Consider the following 21035-nt stretch of genomic DNA (forward strand, 5'->3'; position numbering starts at 1 on the left):
TGGGAAGAGTTGTTAAGTAGGGAAATGATTCAGTAGCATTTAAACCAGAGATCTTCAACAGGGGGTCCGGGACCCCTAGAGGGTCCACAGGGTTACTGCAGGGGTCCCTGAAATTATTTTGTCCAAAAATACACCTTAACATGAATACAACCTATAATAAGCAAATATAAATCTTCCTGTTTGTTTCATATTATGTTGTGACGTAGAAATGCCAAAATAGAATTAAAATATTAATCCATCAACAATTATTAATTAAATGTCATTGTATCCATCCATCATTACAATGTCCTGTTATACACGGCACTATAGGCTGCACTACACATTATTATTGGTTTAATAAGGAACATTATATGATATGTAATAGGAGATCCATCCACCGGGTCTCTATAGGCCTTGGGGGTCCCTCTACCAGGTCTCTGTATGTCTTAGGAGTCCCTCCACTGGGTCTCTGTAGGTCTTGGGGGTCCCTGCCAACGTTGCAGACCTCTGGTCTAAAGCATAAATGTGACGTCTGACTGTTCGCTCACATGATCGGAGGCTGTTTTAACTGATTCTGGATTGTTTCGCCCGTCTGTGTGACCGTCTCGCTGCGTTGCATGTGATTTGTTTTCAGGTCTCGCTTGTAAAAAAAACAGACCCTTCTGTCAACAACACCGCCGGTGTTCATTGACATTTTTCACCGTTCATTTTCTGTTAATTAATGAATCACTCGCGTAACGTTTCAGCACATTTCCTACAATTCTGTGAAACGTCAGGAGATCATAAGTATTTAACAAACACAGATTGTTCTCGTTGATCTCATGAACCAAATATACGTCAGAACACAGGTGACTTTCACAAAAACCTTTTGTTTTTCATGACCGAGACCAAGCTTTCACATGCATATTACTATAAATCTGCTTTTCTTGGTTAATAACCGTGTCTCCAGAACTTTCAGGATCTCTGGATAAACATTTTGTCTTCGGTTTGATTACAAAATGATATTTAAACACTAAAGTTAACTTTCTGATCCTGTAGAGAAGCGTGCAAAAACACACAACTGCTTTGAAAAGTACAAAATATGGCTGGTTTGTAAACAGATTAGTCCAATAATCTTCCTGTTGATCCAAGAGGCTTTTTAAATTGTTGATTTTGCTTAAGAAGTAGGACAAGTTTCTCAACACGTAAAGTAAACACTTCCTCCTCCAGTTTGGAGATACATGTTTTTTTCAACGGACAGAAAGTGTATAAAAATCTGAAATGAAGAAATGTAGTAAGTAGAAGTACATAAAGCATAACATGGAAATACTCAAGTACCTCAGGCACAAAAGGGGAAGTACAAATACTTCACTTCTACTTTTCCAGACAACTTTTTCCATTTTAAACTCACAGGCTTGTTACTTTAGTTTTAATGCATTTCAGGAGAACTATTGATTACTTTTATCAGAAATATGACACAAAATCCAGTTGCCTTGCAATGCTATAACTTTACACTCTAAGTTTCTGAGCCTGTACTTTTATTGTGTATACTTTTAGTTGAGATGAGAGGTTAAACTATTATTATTATTCTACTATATACAACAAGTATACCTCTGTACTCAGGTGGCCTGCAGCTCTTTATCAAACACATTCCACCAGACAATCACACACATTCGCTGTCAAATCATTACAAATAATAATTAAAATAGTTCCTGGATAACTGATAAACTTGCATGCACCCCACTGTGGAAGGAGTCTCTCATCTTATCTATAGTTGCATGTTGTTTTTTCTCCTTTCAGATGACTTTTTTGTACTTTTTCACACCTGCATGACAGTAAATTGATCAGCCGATTGATCACACACACACACACACACTGATGGAGGAGAGCGGGAGTTCTCACCCACCTGCTGCACATAATGAGGTACGTCCTCCACCTTGTGAAAGGTCGACTCGTTCGGGGTGAGCATGAAGAACATGGCCCGGAGCCCCGCGGACACGGAGGTGGACTCCACGGCGTCAGCCATCGGCTTCACAGGAGCACCGCGTCGTCCCGCAGCAGGAGAAGAAGCGGAGTTTCCCCGTTTACCTGTGCAGGTATGAGGGGTGCAGAAGGGGGCGTTCCTCTCCTCTCGCGCTGATTCCTCCGCGCGCGCTCGTTTGCTCCGCTGCAAAGTTAAGTAGGTCAGTCAGCTGCGAAGGAGCGCGAGTCAGCTGACGAGGAAACTTCTCCCAAACCGGAAACAGGGTGTGAGAAACGTTAAAGCCAAGGGAGACCGTTATAAACAAATATTTATGCGCGGAAGCGCCTTTCTTATAGCGGGCGAGGTGAGGTCACCCTCGGTCACGCTGAAGTCTGTTATCATCGCTTCCAGAAGTCCGCTTTCTGATTGGCTAGCGCGACAAACAAGTAGTTAGGATTGGCTAAGAGTTCGTGAGGGAAGGGGGCATTGGATAAGGGCGGGCCAATCACAAGTGGAGGAAGGCGGGTCTTACCTTCGCTACAGTGACATAGATATAAAAAACGTAATAAAAACGTACTAACTTAATAACTTAGTGTTATTTATGATATTTTACTTTTGGTGGATTTTCTGGAGAGTTCGTGTTGAAAACCGGGATATTTTTAGTCACTAAAATATCTTATTTTTTTTAGAAAGTACAGATATTTGTTTTAAAATGTAGGGAGGAAAAGTAAAACGTTGTGTAACTATTACACAAATTACCTCTGAATACTTTTTATTAATTCATAACAACCATAAATAAAATAAATAAATATCAGACTGATTTGTATAGATATGCTGCCAGTAAGACAACATGCTAGCTAGCCATGCGGTTAGCTGGTTGTTGTCGTTAGCTAGCATGTTGTTAGCTGGTTGTTGTCGTTAGCTAGCATGTTGTTAGCTGGTTGTTGTTGTATGTTCACTAGCATGTTGTTTGCTGGTTGTTGTTAGCTAACATGTTGTTAGCCATTGATGCTGCATAAAGCTTTGTAGCTGTGGAGGCTAGTTTTGTTTTGTAGTTTGTTAGGCCTTGTGATGCTAGTGCCTGCAATGTCCTTATATTAGCATGTTAGTTAAAGTGGCTCTGTATTAGCTGATTGCTAAGCTAGGTCAACACATTGTTTTTGGCATGTTAGCGTTAGCGTAGACCTTGTCTTTTCTTCAGCAGGCTAGCCTTCGTGAATTACGGTTACCACGAATTAGTAAACAACGACTCATCTATCACGTTGAGGAACAAAAACATTAAGCCTATGTTGCAGAAAAGTAGCGTACAGTAATAAAGATTTTACACACCGTTACCTAAGACACAGGTCACATTGTAAACCCTTGTTCTTTTGTTTCCGGTGAACCTGCCCGTGAAACCAGCTGACCAGCAACCGAACCGTAGATTAGTCTAATAAGCGTCAAGATATGAGGCTGGTTACACAGTCCAGTATCGGCTATTTGCCTGGGTGAGGGGTCAGGGGTTCAGGACGGTTAAAAGGGCGATGGGTCAGTTAGTAATCTCACCTGTTACTGTAATATAAAACATAAACCCTGCAGGCTTTACATCCAAACATTATTGAACATGAACGCTCGGATGTTGTTTAACGTTAATGTTAACGGTGGATTTCCTTCCAGGAGAGAGAGAAACGCCACCTTTAATGACGGACGCCATAAAGATAGAGGAGAGTGTTTTATTGTGACCACGTGGGCCTCCGACACCGACCTGCAGGTCAACAGTTAACAGACTATCTCTTCACACGTGAAATCAGATGTGAAGGTTTTAGGATAAATGTGCATTTACTTTTATGGCAGATGGTTGTTGCCGGTGATGTGGGAAGACATTTTGGGGGCGGGTGAGCTATGAGACGATATGTTATCCTGGCCAAAATAATCGGAATCATAGATAACCATCAAAATATGCTAAAACTTTAACTCAGACATTAGTGAACTTTTAGTGGTAAACAATACAATACTCTTAAATGAAAAGGTCTCCTTGAATAAAGGATAATTAATAAGTTTGTATCACATTTTTAAAAAAACAGGCTCTATTTATCAATTCTCTAGCATAATAGTGAGCTAAATAGCTTCTTCAAGTCACTCGTGATGATATTTACATTTATAACAATGCTGGAAATTCCCCACAATCAACTTATTGCGAGCGTTTTTTTTCATCCCTAGATATACTTTATTTTTTTTGTAATTTTCTTGTGATAACTGGGCTGAATAAGGCTAGTAGAGGTGAGTTCCCTCCATACTTGTGAAAACGTTGCACTGAATTTCAGTTAAAGGATCGCATTAATTCTGTGGTTTGCTTCTTCTTTTTTTCTGGAGGGAGGGAAGGACGGGGGTTGAAAATTAAAAAACCTCACATGCCGTGTGAGGTACCTCCTTAAAAAGAATTAGAATGCACAATCACAATGTGGCGAAAGACGAGATCAAGTCAATTATTTTCAAACAGAACCTGATCTTTTTGTGGGTTCTCCCTCCGAGTCTTGGCAGGAGTCCCGACCCTTCCCCCGGGCTAGGAGGTGGATTTAGCATGCGCCCGCATCACCAGCTCTCTACACTCTCCATGTTTAATGCATTTCAGCTTCGCTTCATGCAACACACACACACACACACACACACACACACACACACAGACAGACGGATGGGAAAAATCGAGTTATTGAATCGTATTGAATTCCATTTACCACTGGTTAAAGTTTTTATTCGATCTGCAACCGTCCCTGAAAGGATTTAATAAAACACTTATTTCAGGTGTCAGATTTGTTTACAAAAGAAGAACTGTCAGTGTTTATTACTGCGTGAGCTGAATAGTGTAGGGTATAAAATTATCGTTTAAAAGGTAAGACAATACAGAGAAATATTTACAGATCATTTATATTAGCGAGGCAAAACAATTTGATTTCCTGGGCACTCGATTTTGATAAAAAAAAAAAAAAAACGCAATTACATCGTCATTTACATTTTGTACAGTAGAAACGGACCGAGGTGCTTCTCTCAACGGCACACAACATGGAATGTTTGCAACAGTTTGACCGAGAAAATAGAATTTTTTTGTGTGAAACCAAAACATCACATTGCAGTTATTGTGTTACACCCTATTTTTTTAATCAAGGATTTTTTTTTTTTAACCAATGGCATTTGAAACATGTCGACATCCTCCTTCATGTGCTCCGTTCTTGAAATGTAAGATTTTGCCGGCATGCTGGCTGCGATATCTACCACACGTCACTCCTCTGTATATTTGTACACTTATTTAGCATCGTTGTATGACGATGGCGAATCAGCAAACAGCAGTCCTTATAAGGACGGTCCTGAGGCCGAGCAGGGCCTGCCCTCTGAGGGGCGGGGGCAAGGGGTTAAAAGGGTTGGGGGGGGGGGGTCGTGCATCATAAGTGAGCGTGCTCAGAGCTCTGGTCGCTGTCGTGACTGTCCTCATTGGCTAAGGAGTCCGTCGAGTGGTGGAGCGCCGCGATGCCAGAGAACTCCGACGGCAGCAACGTCCCCTTTTTCACGTTCACCAGTTCTTTCTCTCGAGCCGCCGCCCCCTGCTGGCCGCCCTTCACTCTTTTCCACTTCATCCTCCGGTTCTGGAACCACACCTTCACCTGGGGGGGCAAAACAATCAACAAGCAATTAGGGAAGACTCCAAGAAAATACTCCCGTTTTAAAAAGAGGGTATCAAAGAATTGTAAACTGTAAATAAAGTTGTAAAGTTTTCAGTTTTAAGTTTTGAAGGAAATTAACTAAATAGAAAATGACTCCTAATTTTCTGCTGTTTTTATGATTATTATCTGATTTCTCTTCCTACTGTGTACACTTTTTTTGATTCTTTAAAAATCTGAAAAAATATCCGGAAAAATCTGCAGAAAAACAACAAAACATTTTTTGATAAAAATAAAAAAATAAAAATCTGAAAAATGTTTGAAAAAAAATTCATAAGAAAAACAAAACACATCAGTAGAACTACTTTTTTCAGATTTTTTTTACTGAAATCCTAAAAAAAATGTCTCCTTGGACACTGTTGTTTTTCTGCTGATTTTTTAGTACACTGTAAGAAATAAAATCCACAGTAAGTGAGTAAGATAGTGTCCTGGCAGGAAATTACTAATAATCTTCTACATTTAAGTTTACAGACATTTCCTTCAACCCTCAAACAGAAAGTTCTGATGTGTTACCATCAATTCTGACTTCTGTAAATCCTAAATCTTAAAACTGTAGATTAACAGCATATCGACATGTTTCTGATACAGAACGTTAAACTTTTTGGAGCCCGGCGGCTCGTCTCGCTGCAGGTTTCCTCTCCCAGCAGCGATGTGTGGATGAACTGTTCCATCTGCCGCTCGCCGTCGACCTGCTTTTCCCTGACTCGGCAGCCTCGGCCGCATTTACGTCTCTCAGATTGATGATTAAGCTGTTGCTTAAAACGGTTTACACGTCAAGTAGCAGCAGAGGCCCCCTGGGTGTCGACACATGCGCCCGAGGGGAGGGGGGGTCGGGGGAAGAGGCTCCCGTCCCTGCAGGGTGGGGTTCGGTTTATTTTTGGGGAGTGTCATTCTGCGGGGAAAACGGGGTGGTCACATGGTCAGGAAGTCGGTTGACAGCACAAACGTTTGTCTTAAACGTCGGGGGCGAACGCCGAGCTGAGTATCACCTCGGATTCCTTACGAGCCTTTTCTAAGACCGGGATGGGGGGGGCAAAGGATCATTTATATATGCCAGGCTCTAATGTCAAAAGCAAACATGTGATCCTTGAGGCTTACACACATACACACACACACACACACACACACACACACACACACACACACACACACACACACACACACACACACACACACACACACACACACACACGCGCTATTCACACTCCCTCGCCAGCACTGGATCTGCTCAACGTTACAGTTTAATCAAAGACTTGTTTTAACCTCTGATCGGTGGGAAGAACGGCTCCTTCACCGTCAGGAGAGCAAAAGCAAACCAAACACGTGCTGAAAATAACACGACGAGCACTGAATGGTGAGGTTTAGTTTAGAGATGCCGGGATGGCTCCGTCGGTGGAGTCGGCAGCCCACGTCCCGAGGACGAGTCCTCACCGTAACCCGGCCCCCGCGGTCCGAATCCGACCGGCGGCCCTTTCTGCAATGTCATCCCCATCTCTCTCTCCCTCTCCTTTTCACTCTCACTCTCTCTCTCAAGAAAAGGCAAAAATGGGCCCAAAAAAATCAAGGAATCTGCCGGCATTAAAACAGCCGTTACATGTGGTTTAAATGCACATCTAAACATGTATCCTATCCTGAAGTTTCCATCACTTCCATCACCAACAGAAACATCCGTAACATCCAAACAGCCAATGGGCTCCGATCAGCCGTCTGTTTTAGTGCTGACAACACTGAGGTCACACGACAACGCGTCACGAGCTCAAAGACATTTCACGCACATTTTCTGCATCTTTGCGACACAAAACTATTAAACGGTTTGGGGGAAGTCATGACTAAACCGCTCTGCTTGGTGGTTCTGTGGAGGAAAACGGGGATCGCATTTAGAAGTATTCTTACACCTTTTTTTAATATCAAGCAATTTACACACGATTCCTGGTCCGTTTATAAGATCTCATGTCACTGTTTCCAGATGCTCTCAGACTGAGGGAGAAGCTAAATGCTTTGGCCCTTAAAACACTTTTAGACATTTTTATTCACTGGGAAGGATTCCTCAGCTGGACACTTTTATCTGAAACCCCTCATACGCGTTACTCGGGGTACGTACTCGACAGTTTTAGCACTAATCCTGACAACGTTCAGTCTGAGATACTACCGACATTTTCAGGAGACATTCAAGGCCTGCAGAGCTTCATCGTAGCAGACAGTTTAATGTGTGATTGCAGGAAAAGCAGGTGTAACCAATGAGATTAACAGCAGGATATATATTCTCATTAATTTACCAGCATGCATGATAAAAAGCAGAGCCCTGCTACTAAATAGCCTTAGTTCCACCTGTTTTTATGACTTTCTTTCATCATCAGCAGCAAATTCTTGCATGTAAAACTACAAGAATTGTACAAACACACAATCTATAAACATCTATAAAGCCACTCAAGCAGTTCTGTTCATACTGTCAAGTTAAGACAAGTTTAGACAAGTTAAGACGAGTTAAGACGAGTCAGGACAAGTCTGCACGGTCACAGTGAATTGGTTACGCACAGAGCTAAACGCCCTCCGATGACTACATTTACATCACATGGACTGGAATGCACATTTCTGTCCAAAGCCCAAGAAATGTACTGTATATCTGAAACCCAACAAGAACCCGACAGGCGTTTGAAAACAATAAAAAACTGTTTTGGTGTGAATGTCGGATGCCGGAAAGAAGCTGAACTGAAACAAAGTAGAACTATTTTCTCTGTGGTGGATTGTTGGAGATCCCCTGACTTTCAGGCTCCTACAGCGTAACGCGTCAGACTGTTTGTTTCCGCGGTGACATCGTATGAAAGAGTGTAAACTTCTCCACATTTAGACTTTAAATTATGTACGAAGAGTGAAAATTGTAGGAATTAGAGCGAGTTAAAAAGTATTTTTTAGAACAGATTTTAAAGCTCAACATTCACTGCAATACACACCCATGTAAAAATGTGTTTTTTAACGAAGCTTCAAATAAAGTTCAATATCTTCCAAAGTTTGAATGGGATTTAAATGCTGAATAAAAGTTTGAATGCACACAAGATGTAGATATTTTAGAAGTTTGAATGGAGTTTCTACGTGAATGTTCTAATGAGTTGCAGCAGTCGAAAACTAGAGAATTTGTCTTTTCATTTAAAGGCTGAAGAAACGTTTAGTTGAAGACTAATATTCTATCTGATGTTTGCACGTAGAAGAACATCTCCAGTCATATCCACCCCCGTCGTGGACTCGGGTCAGCTACCCAGACTAACATGAACTCTAGTGGACCCAGGTCGGACCTGGGAGGTGTTATTTGGGCTTCGGGCCCTTCACGTTGTAATTTGCATCTCTGCCGTCTGTTCTTTACATTCAATGGAAACGTATCCGACGGCAACACGTCACCGGCGAGGTGTCGGCCGAGTGCGACCTGCAAGCTTCCAAACGGGTGTCGGAGACCAACGCGGTCTGTAACGGCGTTTCCTTCCTCCCTCGACCATTCGTCTCCTGTTATTCATCTCAGGGTTTAACAGCGGCCGGCCCACGCTCGGAGACCAATTTGTGCACGCAGGGGCGGCGGGAGAGAGGAAGTGCCTTGCTAGACAGCACTTCCTTCACCCGTCTCCTCGACTCGAGGCCCCGCTTGGAAAAAGAATGGACTGGGAACATCTGGAATATGATAGTCCCGTCACACAGCCACATCTGGAGCACAATAGCCCCCTCGAACCGGAGTTACAAAAACACAGTAGCGAGCTGAAAAAAAGGGGTTCCCGAGGCCGCCTCTGTTTTCACAACCATGGCATTAATGTGCTAATGGAATGGGGGGGGGTGGATATAAACAAGCTGTGGTGGGGAGCAACGTACTTGTCTCTCAGTGAGGTCGAGGTTGACGGCGATCTCGTAGCGCCGTAGTCTGGTTAGGTAGTTGTGGTGGGCGAACTCGGCCTCCAGCTCCCGGATCTGCTCCTTGGTGAACGCCGTCCGCTCCTTCCTGGGTTTGCTGCTCACGTCTGACTTGTAATTCCCGTCCTGGGACTCTGAAACCAAACACCACACAGGTTTCTGTTTCCACTCACATTTATATGCAAAAGGGGGGGAAAAAAATAAGGCGACTGTTATGTGGCAGGTGCAAGTCGGCACGCAGAAAAGAGGCGACGTAAGAGAAACAATGGGAGCTGTCCATCACACTTTATCGCCGGGTTGTTTATGAAATCTCTAAGTGGCTGCAAGGACTCGCATGTGTGTCCGACTCTCCGGCTGCCAGCAGCGCTTTCATTCGCCTTAAACCGTCTTTTTCCATGTGGAACAAAGCAGCTTGAAATATATTTATTTGTTTCCACTTTAGCGAACTCACAGGCTGCTTCTCATTTGGTGGTAAAGTTATTTTGCAAAGCATGTTTGGTTTCTTTTTTTCCTCCTTTTTTTTCGGTTTTACGTGTTTTGATTCACATTCTGGTTCACGAATATCGTAAAATGCCAGTAAAACAATATGTTTCTCACACAAAAGGTTACTGATACCGATGATATCGATACATAGAAATGTAATGAATACAGTCTGCATGACCCTTTAAAGAACATTTTCTTTTTTTAAATATGCCTGAGTAGAAAATGCAACACGACTTTGCGACATTTCATGCGTTTTCTTGAAGAAAAATGTGGAGAAAAAAAAACTCATGTCATCACCACATCGGTCCAGAAAACTATATTTTGTTTTGTTGTTTCCACTTTCCGAAACAAACACACACACACACACACATACACACACACACACACACACACACACACACACACGGTTAATGTCGCCCTTCCAAAACGTTGCTATTGTGATTTCTGTTTGTGGTTTCTCCGTTTGGACACCGATTCATCTGCGGTCCCCGTTTCCCGCAGTGTGTGTTAATCCAGCAACTAGTCCCGCCCCGGAGCCTCACAACGACTTCACCTAAAGGGTCTCCCCACGGGGGGACGGACCCCCGTCCGGCTTCTCTTGTCAGAAACAGGATCTTCCTTCTAATTAAGCTTGTGTTATTTCAGCACTAAGAAAACTCCCTCGGCAGATCGGAGAGAAGATGAAACTACAAAAAGTTAAATTTGTAGCCGAGGACAAAACAGATATATAAACGAATAAAAGAATTTCAAGTTTTTATGAAATTGAATGATGATTGTTTGACCCCCACCGTGACCTTGCCTCTCTTGCCTTCCCTGTAATTTCAGAGCCCCCCCCCCCCCCCCCCCCCCAGACGTATTTATCCGCTCGCTGGTAAACACAGACATCGTGTAAAGAGAGAAATAAAAGAATAACACAGCCAGCTGGTGGAGAGCAGCAGGCCTGGAGTTTCAAACCAGCGGCTTTTACGACACAGTCGCTCCACCGCAGCAATTAGGTCGCCGCCGGGACTTTCATCTCTCCACAAAAAAGGAGGAATAATATGAGAAGAAAACCTGCATGCAGACGGGGGTTTCTGTTCAGGACTGATCTCAGTGCAGCGGGGACCCTCGCACAAATATTGACCCGTTCTTATAAGAATGGACAGAAATGTGTGTTTTTTAAATGTTCCTTTGGTAAGATAAATATTGCACAGAAACATCCGCAACGTTTTCTTCTGAATCTTCTTTGAGGAAAAAGCCAGCGAGGCTTCCAGCACCTCTTTTATTTTTACAACCCCGCCTCAACAAAATAAGACTTCAAGCACCTTTTATTGTTCCACGCAGAAAACCTTGTAACTTTCTTTTTCGAAACCACTCCCTCGACAGCATTAGTCCTCCGTGTTTAAAATACAACCTCTAAATCTCCCTTTAAAAAAAAAAAATTAGCAGGTTTCTGCAGAAACCAGACACCCGAGCCCCAAAAAAACTAGCGTGGGGAGTGCTCATCTCATTAGGCCACCCTCAAGGAAAACAATCACAGGAGAGTATTAAACACAGAGATGCTTCACGTTCAAAAAACCGAACCCGACATGGAAATGAGCTCCCAGGGTTTTTCTTTTTTTATTATTATTATTATTTCTGTATCCGAATTCAGGGTTTTTTCGCTCCGAGTCTCCGAGTCCAGATGGTGAAACCCAACCGGGGCTCCATATCTCATGCAACTGGCAGCAGGCGTGATATTTAGACAGCTGACTGAGTCAGCAACCTAGTTAGCCCCCAAATAATCAGCGTGATTGGTGTTAGCGTGGAGCAGGAGGAGGCCGAGCACGGCACACGTAATGAGCAGCGAGTATTGTTGCAGGGCGAAGTGGGATTTGGAGGCTCGGGGGAGAAATGGGAGGTTGGTGTGAGCTGGATTTTGGGGATTAAATATACGATTGCAACACTTTGCATGTGGATAATGCAGTTATATTAAAGATTTAACACAGACAGAGCTATAAAAGTGAAAATGAAGCCGTCTGGGAAGGCGCTCTGTGTTGCATAACGTTGGCACGAATCCTTCATTTAACTGGCATCTGGAGTTCCTGCTGAATCACTCCGTAATGTGCATTTTAAATGCTCGCTCTAGTATCCTGTAGCTGTTCTTATGCATATTTACAGTCTGTTCGTTATGAGGATATTTTGCAACAAAAAAAACTCCAGCGACCACCGGCGTCTAAATCACACGCGGTGGACAAGTGCAGGCGACAACGCCGCCGCCGTGCACGCAAAAGAGGCCTTTAAAAGGCTCCGAGTCGGGCTCCGAGGGGGCCACAATCCTCAAATGGACCGAGAGAACGAGCGAGGACGCTTTCCCTGGAAAACTTAGAAGTCTCTTTAATATCACGTTCCCTGTGAGAACTCTGGCGACCCCGAGCCCCCCCTCGTCCCCGGCTGTTTGTCACGCCGTGATTGATTATGGCGGCGACTGCAGGTTGGAAATGTCCTGCAGGTCAGCGAGCGGGAGGTGACACCTATTTGAGTACGGTCCTAAAAAAAAAAGAGGGATTTGTTCATAAATGTGATGATTTCTGTTGTTGTTTTCTTATATTATTAATATTCATATATTTGGTTGTATCATTCAGGGATAAAAAAAAAAACAATTTGCAGTTTATCTTCAAAAACTTGACACCAATCAGACTATTTGGGGTAAATATGAAAACACCTGCACCCGCCTTAAAGTGCCGAGTCACACATTTTACAAAGATTTCCCACAAAAACAGAAAAATTGGTGTTTTCAGCTCACAGCGATGGAGAACTTCACGGTACAGAAAATACTTCTATTTCTATGAATATGAATCTATTTTATGACAAGTCATCGTGGCATAATGAGGGTTGACTCGTGGCGTTAAAATAATTTATTATCCTTGTTAAGAAAACCCAGAAATCATTTCAGTGAAGCTGCTTGTGATTTATTTTAACGGCAACAGAAAAAAAAGAAGTCTGAAACCGTCCGTGCGTCGGCGCCAGCGAAGCTTTTTAACAACGTTAATTCTTTACTGTGTTTCACTTTCTTCCCTCTGAAGAGTCACGACAAACCAGATGTGATTTCTTTTTTTTTATAATAAAAACGGCCGTCGTCAGATGTGGTCAACAGCGTGACCTTTGCCCCGACCCTTCCCTCCGACGACGCCTCCGAACTTCTTCTCACACATTTTTGTTTTCCTATCGGAGCTTCACATCAGGATGACTCAGAATCCAGAGTGTTGATGTTTACGTATCCAACAATTAGACTTCCAGAGATTTGAAAAGTGCTGAGTCGTGCAAACAAACACAGAAATAATAATCAAAGAGGTCTTACCTGAACTGTCACTTTTCCTCTTGCCGTTCCTCTTCTCGGCCTCGGCAGGTGACAGAGTCTGTCTGCCAAAGTCTGCCGGCACACAGGAGGCCCCCGTCGGGGTGCTGCCGATGCCCAGACTGGGGGTGCTGGCACACATGCTGGGCCCGCCGGGGTGACCCAGGTCCGGGGGCGCCGGCCCGTTGTCGTGAGAGGAGTGGGAGTGCGGGTGGCAGAGGTTGTGGCGCGTGCCGCCGCCGCTGGGCGACGGCATCTGAGGGATGTGCCAGGACGCGTGGTGCTGAGGCGGGTGGTGATGCTGCTGGGAGGGCAGGTGGCCGCGGTGAGGGTGGTGGGGGTGGTGGTGGTGGTGCTGCCCGGCGAACAGGCCGTCGTCCACCGGGTAGCTGGAGATGATGCAGGGGGACGGGGAGGAGGTGGAGGAGGAGGAGGACGACGAGGCCAGGTCCGGGTAGGAGACGTGGTCCGAGCGCCCGTGCAGGGTCAGGGGGGACTGGGTGAAGGCCGGGTGCAGGGCCTGAGCCGGGGCGTGGGGGCTCCGCAGGCAGCCGAACAGTGTGTGATCCATGGCGTGCACAACACACACACACACACACACACACACACACACACAAACACTCCCGGGAAGGTGAGAAGGGCGACTAAAAGTAAAGTTTCTAAAACAACCAAAAAAAAAAAAAAAAAAAAAGATCACAAGCAGGTATCCAAGAAGCTTTTTGTTTTTTTGCCCAAAACTTTTTTTCCTTCAGTTAAAAAAATAAATTCACTCAGCCGCTACTCTCGGAGCAGAAGGCAAAGTTTTGGAAGCGGGCGTCCCGTGGTAATCCGGTTGCCAGGCCGCGCAGGATAAACAGTCAGCCGGGGATCCGCTGCAGCAGAGCCTCTCAGATGTCGGGAGGACTGGGAGGATCGGGAGGACTGGGAGGACTGGGAGCGTGGAGGGCTGAGAGCAGGAGGTGGTTCCTACTAGGAACTGCAGAACGAGGGGAGCCGGCGGAGGGGATGTTATAAATAGGGTGTAACGTGAGAGGGAGGCTGGGTCACAGACTGCATACGCGCTACTGACCACATACATATGATCGCCCTCCAAAAAGCACAGCACAATAAATCTGTACTATTAAAATGGCTGAGCTTAGGAAAAGAGGGCAATTTATTTTGGACTTGGAGCTGACCTCCGGTGGCCATCTTTTTTTTTTTTTTTTTTTCCTGCAAGAAAACAGCCTGAATGTTCATGGGTGGGGCTGAGGAGGGGGGGGGGAGGTGTCAGAGGTTAACTCAGCGTGTCGCCCTGCCTTCGTCAGTTCTGACCCTTTAAAAATACTGTTAGTCTTCTAACGGCTTCCTCTGCCTCGTCCCTCGCCGATACTTTTTTTTTTTTTAAAAAGGACGATTTATTCCCTAAAAAATAATCAGAAAGTGAAAAAAAAACACATTTTAAAAAAGGAAAACATTTTTTATACTTATAGACTTAAAAAGAAACAACCGCACTTCATTTTAATTTAGTGCAAGCAATCATTTTCTAGGAGTGGGTTTTTCTTTTACATATGATTTTTATCTCGTTTTGAAATGAAACACCTCACGTCGTCAAACGGAGACGCAGAGAAACGACTGACACCCGTCTGACCCCCTGACACGCGGTCCAAATCACAGCTTTCACTTAAAAACAGAGTCCCAAAGCCACAATTGTTGGCTTTAAAATTACCATTAATTACTGTAAAGCAATGCACATTATTCTTTTTTTGCTGGAACGCAAACCTTTGATAATTTTTTTTATTTTATCATTATACAAAAATAAGCAGACGCAGACAGAAAAATAACATCTGCAAGCGTCGAGAGTGACCAGAAATAAATTTCCCTGGAAAAATATAGTTTTACGAGTTTGTATAAGATGAAATATTTCAAACCACCTACGACCTCGAAGCTCACATCAAACAGTCGTATCGCACGTTGTCAGAACTCACATTCATCACTTTGGCCATAAAAGTGTCATTTTCCAGAAGTGAAGTAGGAATATTAATAATAAAAAAAAGCCGGTAAACAGCAGATGAAAGTCAACTTCTCTTATTCTCTCTTACTTTTATTATTAGTATAATGAGCTCAAATAAAACTTTTGATTTATTCGCGCTCAAACTCATTTATAGAACTTCTGAAAATATGAGTTAATCCTCGTCTGTTACCGATTTAATGTGGAAATTATGAGGATATGATAAATTTAGCAATTAAAATACCTCTTGTTGTATAATTTGTACACTTAACATAATTAACATATTATAAGTGAATATTTGTCATATATATATATATATATATATATATATATATATATATATATCTTATTAAAGACACATATTCCCTTCCCTTCGAAGAACTCAAAGCAACAAAGTGACAATCTTCACATTTACTATCAAATAATGAATTTAACAAATAAGGAGTGTTTTGCGGAGCTGACAGACAGACAGACAGACAGACAGACAGACAGACAGTCACAATAAGTCGTCACTCCGGGGATCCGATGGACGACTCCGGCTTTGCCACAGACTCTGAGAAAGGAAATTAATTCCTCTTTGAGAGAAAATTACTTTAACAGATAGCGGAGGCAGGCTGGAACGCCCCCCCCCCCCCCCTCACACACACACACACACACACACGCCGAAGCCTCCGAAGGCAGCAGAGGAAAGCCACCTTAGGTGAGTGAGTGTCAAACTCTTCTACTGTTTACCTTACAAATTAAGGCTATTAGCGGGTTAGCTGGGCTTTATATCTGCTCGGGGGTCTCGAGCAGGTATTAATAAAACACACGTGTTTCCACTCCGCCGGACTGTTTTTCAGTCAATAGCCTCCTTCGCCCCTCGTGGGCTATATGAGGCTGAATATCCCGCTGTGTGTGTGAATGTGTGTGTGTGTGTGTGTGTATGTGTGTGTGTGTGTGTGCTGGACTTTTAGTGTGGACTCATCTCTCGGTTTCACGTAAAGGTCCTTTAATTTAACCTTTACACATGTTATTGTATTTATTTTTTCATGTCGGTTTTGGCCTCGTTTGTCCTCCGTACCGATGAATTAGAGCCGTCGTGAGATCAGATTTAACCATGTATTAATTCACAATATTATTCCTGATATCTACAGAACATTTGAAAAAAAAAAATACAAATTAATATTTTTCTTATTGTACATTTTGTTTTTCATTTTACAGTTTTTTAGAAGATTATTTAATAGTGTCTGAGAGTCTGTCACCAAAACTGTATATTATATCATGATATTAATATTTAACTTTTTAAATATCACAACACACTCCTACACTTGATAAAAGTAGATCCTTTAGGAGTGATGAACCACGAAAAGGATGGTTTTGTTGAATTAAAGAAGAGATTCAGTGTCTCCTGATGCTGTTTAAGAGGCTTTGACAGTCTGAAAATGTTTCATTTAAACATGAAATTAATCTAATTTGATGGATAGACTTTTAGAGTTTTATGCGATATCATGTCAAATAAAGGGGAGACAGGAAAGAGGTGGAGAGGTCGTATCAGCGAGTAGATGGAGCTCATAAAAAAGGCCAATGATGTGTTTCTGATGGCGGGGGTTGGGGAGGGGGGGTAGACCTGCTGCTCAACCTGTGGCTGTCAGTCACACGGCGGGAAGGATTACAGCGAACGCAGCTCGCCCGCCGCCGTCACCAACACAAACATGCAGCCGCCACTTTGGTGCGTTTCTCAACACGAAGCTCAGGTTCACGCGGCCGACCGCTGCTCCCGGTTCAGTTTTCTCTGCCGAATAAGCAACGAGCTGGATTTAACTCTGCAGAGATGCACGACAGCAGACCTGCTGCAGAGCTTCAAGGAAATATAGAATATCATCTCTAATATATACATATATATATATATAATAGTAGTGCAGCTTTAATGTGTCACTTTAAACCACTTGAATTTGCATTCATAAGAAGGATAATATCATATAAAACATTGTTTATCACACTAGAATGTTTGTGAGCAGATGCAGGGTCGCCCATTAAGTTGGAATAATTTGCGAATGTCTCGTCTTTTATAGCTCCAAACAAATTATTATGCATTAATTCATGAATTCATTAATTGGACACATAATGTAAATCATTGCACCTGGTTTAAAGTGATTAGTGATGCATTTAAATAGGAATAAACAGGAGGATTGTGTCTTAAAAAAATAGATATTGCACCTTTATGGGCAACAGTGTACAAGAGTTAATGTATAAACCGATAATTAGTGACATAAAAGTTAGCATATTTGACAAATACTGTATATTAATCAACATTACATTACATAAAGTGTAATAAAGTGATAAATATGGAGAGTTAAAAAGACAATTTCACAAACCTGGGTTTGATAAGTAAGTAGAAACATTAACTGCATTTAAAATAAAGAAGCTAAATAAGGGTAGGAGTTGTTGAAACTCCATGAAGCCGTACGATAACGTTTCATTTCACTTCTCCAAGTTTAACCGTCTCTGATGTGTGATTCACTAAAGCTTTGATGTCTCGGCCTCTCGCTCCGACGCCGGCGTTAAAAGGCCCCCGTGTGCTCGTTGACTCGTTATTAGACATTTTCCTCTTATTTTAATTCTCTCTTTGCTAATATGGAAACATTTCAGAGCGTTTAACACCCGGCGAGCGTCTCTCGTGATGTTCAAAGCCAAGAAGAGGAAGATTAGACTTTAAAGCCAACAGATCCTGAATCAGACTAAAACCTTTAACAGGACAGATTTGACTTTAATGGAAATGTTTAAATTCTCCTGAAATATCTGATGTCCGATCTTATAAACCCATTCCTGGCTTATAAATAAGAATTAAATTTAATGGGATAGCTTTTAAAAAGCATTGCCGAAAAGTAGGAGATGAGTTTGAGGACAAAATAATTCTACTGAAATTACAGGAAATATTTTAGTTTTTTTCACCTGACTCATTTATTATAACTTTATTCAACTTGATAATGTGACTGGAATATGTGAGCAGAGATAAATGAGCCACTTCCTTGGTTTTGATCCTGCGACTAAATATGGAGGAAACTGTCGTTGCCGCTCTTTTCCTCCTCGGGCCGCCGCCACAAGATTTACAGCAGACAGTTGCCGGGGACGATGTCCGTACGTACGACGCCGGCGGGATGTCAGCGGCGTGCGACGGGAGACAGTAAATGTTGTCTCCGTTTACGGCTCGATTACAAGGAGGGCCGTAACCGGGAGCGACGGCGGCTCGAAAGCAGAACTGGAAAAAAAATTGTTGACAGTTGTGAATGCATTTGTTATTTTTAGACTCGCCTTAGATGGAAAAAAAAATTGCAAGTGTTTACTCCTCCGCAATTTGCACGACACTCAACGATTTGCTGTTTGAGAATTGTGACAGTTGCAGAGTTTATCTTCAGCAAATTGAGACTTTTAAAATAAAATTACAGTCTGTTTTTAATCTTGCAATATTGTAATTTTCTGTGTAAATTATCGAAAAACAAGCAGTTTTCTTTCTTTCATCTGACACTCAGGACGTCTTTGTGTGAGAGCGGTGTGATTTCCCCCGCTCGCATCGAGTCCCTTAACGCAGCGCGGCCTCTTAGGTGGCCACTTTCTGTGTCTGTAATGACCGTGGACAGCCGGGGGTGACATCATCATCTATAATGGGGGTGGGGGGTGTGATGGCTCTCCTCCGCCTCCAGCTTGAAGGCATTGGAGCCCCCGAGTAGACGTGTGTTGATGGTTTGCAGGGCCCTCGCACCGAGTCAGACCACACCTCAAACAGCCCGGGGTCGCCGCACTAAAACCTCCATTTAGATCTGGTGCTCGGTGCGACCGCCAAAAAAAAAACCCAAAGCGGCACCGGCTCCAGCCAGCCACAGCGCTAAGCCCGTTTCCTCCCAGACTAAATTTGTAAACGCCCTCCTTCACTTCACCCCCCCGCTTCACGCTCCTCGCCATCTTCAAGCGAGAGGGGAACGGCTGCCAGGCGGAGGGACCCACTCCAGACTTCTCAATTTGTGAACGGGGGCCATTAGCGATTTTTATTTGTTCGATTTGGAATCGCCCCGCTTGCCCCGCCGAACCGAACCCACCCTGCACGCTAAGCTTTCCTGCTCCACTAAGCGGTTTTTTTTTTTTTCGTCCAATGGCGGTGGAAGCGCTTGGGCCGCATTGCATCACTCCGACGGTCCGGCTTCAACATGCGGTTCCAATAAGGCAAATCATTCAGAAGAGTGAAGTCAACCTTTTATGATTTTATGGCTTCCTTCTCTCTTTAGGTTCCTGGGAGTTTCTGGATGATTCCCAGAGCGTTTTTATTCCGTTGGGTTAGCGTACGGGGGGAAACCGGCCCCCGCGCTCTGACTTAATGTTAAGTCAATGTGTCGCGGCTGGTAGATCTCATTAACACCTAATTCAGAACGTTTGATCCGTAGGGTTTGATTTATCTGCCGAGCGTCGCCACGCGGTTATATCACAGTGGGTCGTGATAAGTGTTTGAATTCGCAGCCTCGTCTCCCAGAAAAGTTTACGTTTATTTATGTGCACGGAACAACGTTCTCGCTCTCGGAGGGCGTCGGACAAACGCTAACACGTCGGATAGTCGGCCCCTCGGCGTCGCCACGCAGCCTGGTGTGTCTCACGCTAGCGTCAGCGTGAGACACACCAGGCTTTCAACCGGGTCCAACGTAAACGCCGTCCACGTCATCATTAGAGCAACAGACGACGCAGTATTAACTTTGTTTTTACCTCGCACGACAGCTGAGATCACGCAAGTCGTGGGATCGTGACCTTTAGTTCCCAGATCGTCTTTAGGTCCGCATACAAACCTCTAGGCCCTCAGATCAACTTTAGGTCTCCAGATCGTCTTTAGGTCCCCATAAATATCTTTAGGTCCCCAGATCCCCTATAGGTCCCCAGGTTACCTTTAGGTCCTCAGGTATCCTTTAGGTCCCCATGATGACTTAAGGTCCCCAGGTCACCTTTAGGTCTCCAGATCGTCTTTAGGTCCCCATAAATATCTTTAGGTCCCCAGATCCCCTATAGGTCCCCAGGTCACCTTTAGGTCCCCAGATCGGCTTAAGGTCCCCAGATCATCTTTAGGTCCCCATGACAACTTTAGGTCCTCACCTTTATGTCCCCAGATCGTCTTTGGACCTAAAGGTTACCTGGGGACCTTAAGGTGACATTAGGACATAAGGTGACCTGGAAAACTAAAGGTGAAGGAGATAAAGGTGACATGGGGACCTTAAGACGATCTGGTGACCTGAGGACCTAAAGGTTACCTGAGGACCTTAAGGTGACCGTAGGACATAAGGTTACCTGGAAACCTAAAGGTGAAGGAGATAAAGGTGACATGGGCACCTTAAGGGGACCTGGTAACCTAAAGACGATCTGGGGACCTGAGGACTTAAAGTTGACCCTAGGACTTAAAGGTGACCTGAGGACCTAAAGGGGATCTGAGGACCTAAAGGTGCTGCTGCCACCCAGGAGGTGCAGTGTGCAGCAGGAGAACAGTGCCCTCTACTGGCCGGTGAGTTCCCTTCATGCAGTCACAACTGTTTCACATGGTCGACATGTGACGCGCTGCTGATGCTCACGCTAGTTCAGTGTTCAAACTGATTTCACGGCGTTCACAAACTTTCATTCATCAGAGCTGAGTGAGTCTGAGTAAAGACATGAACATTGTTTCGGTTGGAAACATCATGATGATCACGCACAAAGCGTTTATGAAAGAATTTAACCATCGAACAAGTGACAGAA

At 43.8% G+C, this 21035-nt stretch overlaps 2 protein-coding genes across 2 annotated transcripts in view; both read right to left on the minus strand.

Annotated features, from left to right (window-relative positions):
• The window catches only part of agmo (alkylglycerol monooxygenase), a 47745-nt gene extending 45451 nt beyond the window's left edge, over window positions 1–2294 (minus strand). Inside the window, 1 exon segment of the mRNA XM_084027160.1 lies at window positions 1865–2294. Coding sequence (XP_083883286.1) covers window positions 1865–1984 — 120 coding nt within the window. The 5' untranslated portion in view covers window positions 1985–2294.
• A 2346-nt stretch (window positions 2295–4640) lies between these two features.
• meox2a (mesenchyme homeobox 2a) lies at window positions 4641–14751 on the minus strand. The gene is made up of 3 exons (XM_084027161.1): window positions 13307–14751; window positions 9466–9638; window positions 4641–5556 (listed from the first exon to the last, which is right to left on the minus strand). Exons 1-3 carry the CDS (start codon window positions 13872–13874, stop codon window positions 5338–5340), a joined length of 960 nt encoding a protein of 319 aa, XP_083883287.1. The 5' UTR covers window positions 13875–14751; the 3' UTR covers window positions 4641–5337.
• Window positions 14752–21035: the final 6284 nt, after the last annotated feature.

This window comes from Eutrigla gurnardus (assembly GCF_963514095.1).
Source record: "Eutrigla gurnardus genome assembly, chromosome: 14".
Classification (NCBI taxonomy): Eukaryota; Metazoa; Chordata; class Actinopteri; order Perciformes; family Triglidae; genus Eutrigla; species Eutrigla gurnardus.

Excerpts from the sequence above, each read along its gene's own strand:
- meox2a (XM_084027161.1), bottom strand. The coding sequence starts at position 13,874 with ATGGATCACACACTGTTCGGCTGCCTGCGGAGCCCCCACGCCCCGGCT. Across the intron at positions 9,639-13,306 it reads GAGGAAAAGTGACAGTTCAG|AGTCCCAGGACGGGAATTAC; the intron begins GTAAGACCTCTT and ends GTTTGGTTTCAG. Across the intron at positions 5,557-9,465 it reads TCGACCTCACTGAGAGACAA|GTGAAGGTGTGGTTCCAGAA; the intron begins GTACGTTGCTCC and ends TTGCCCCCCCAG.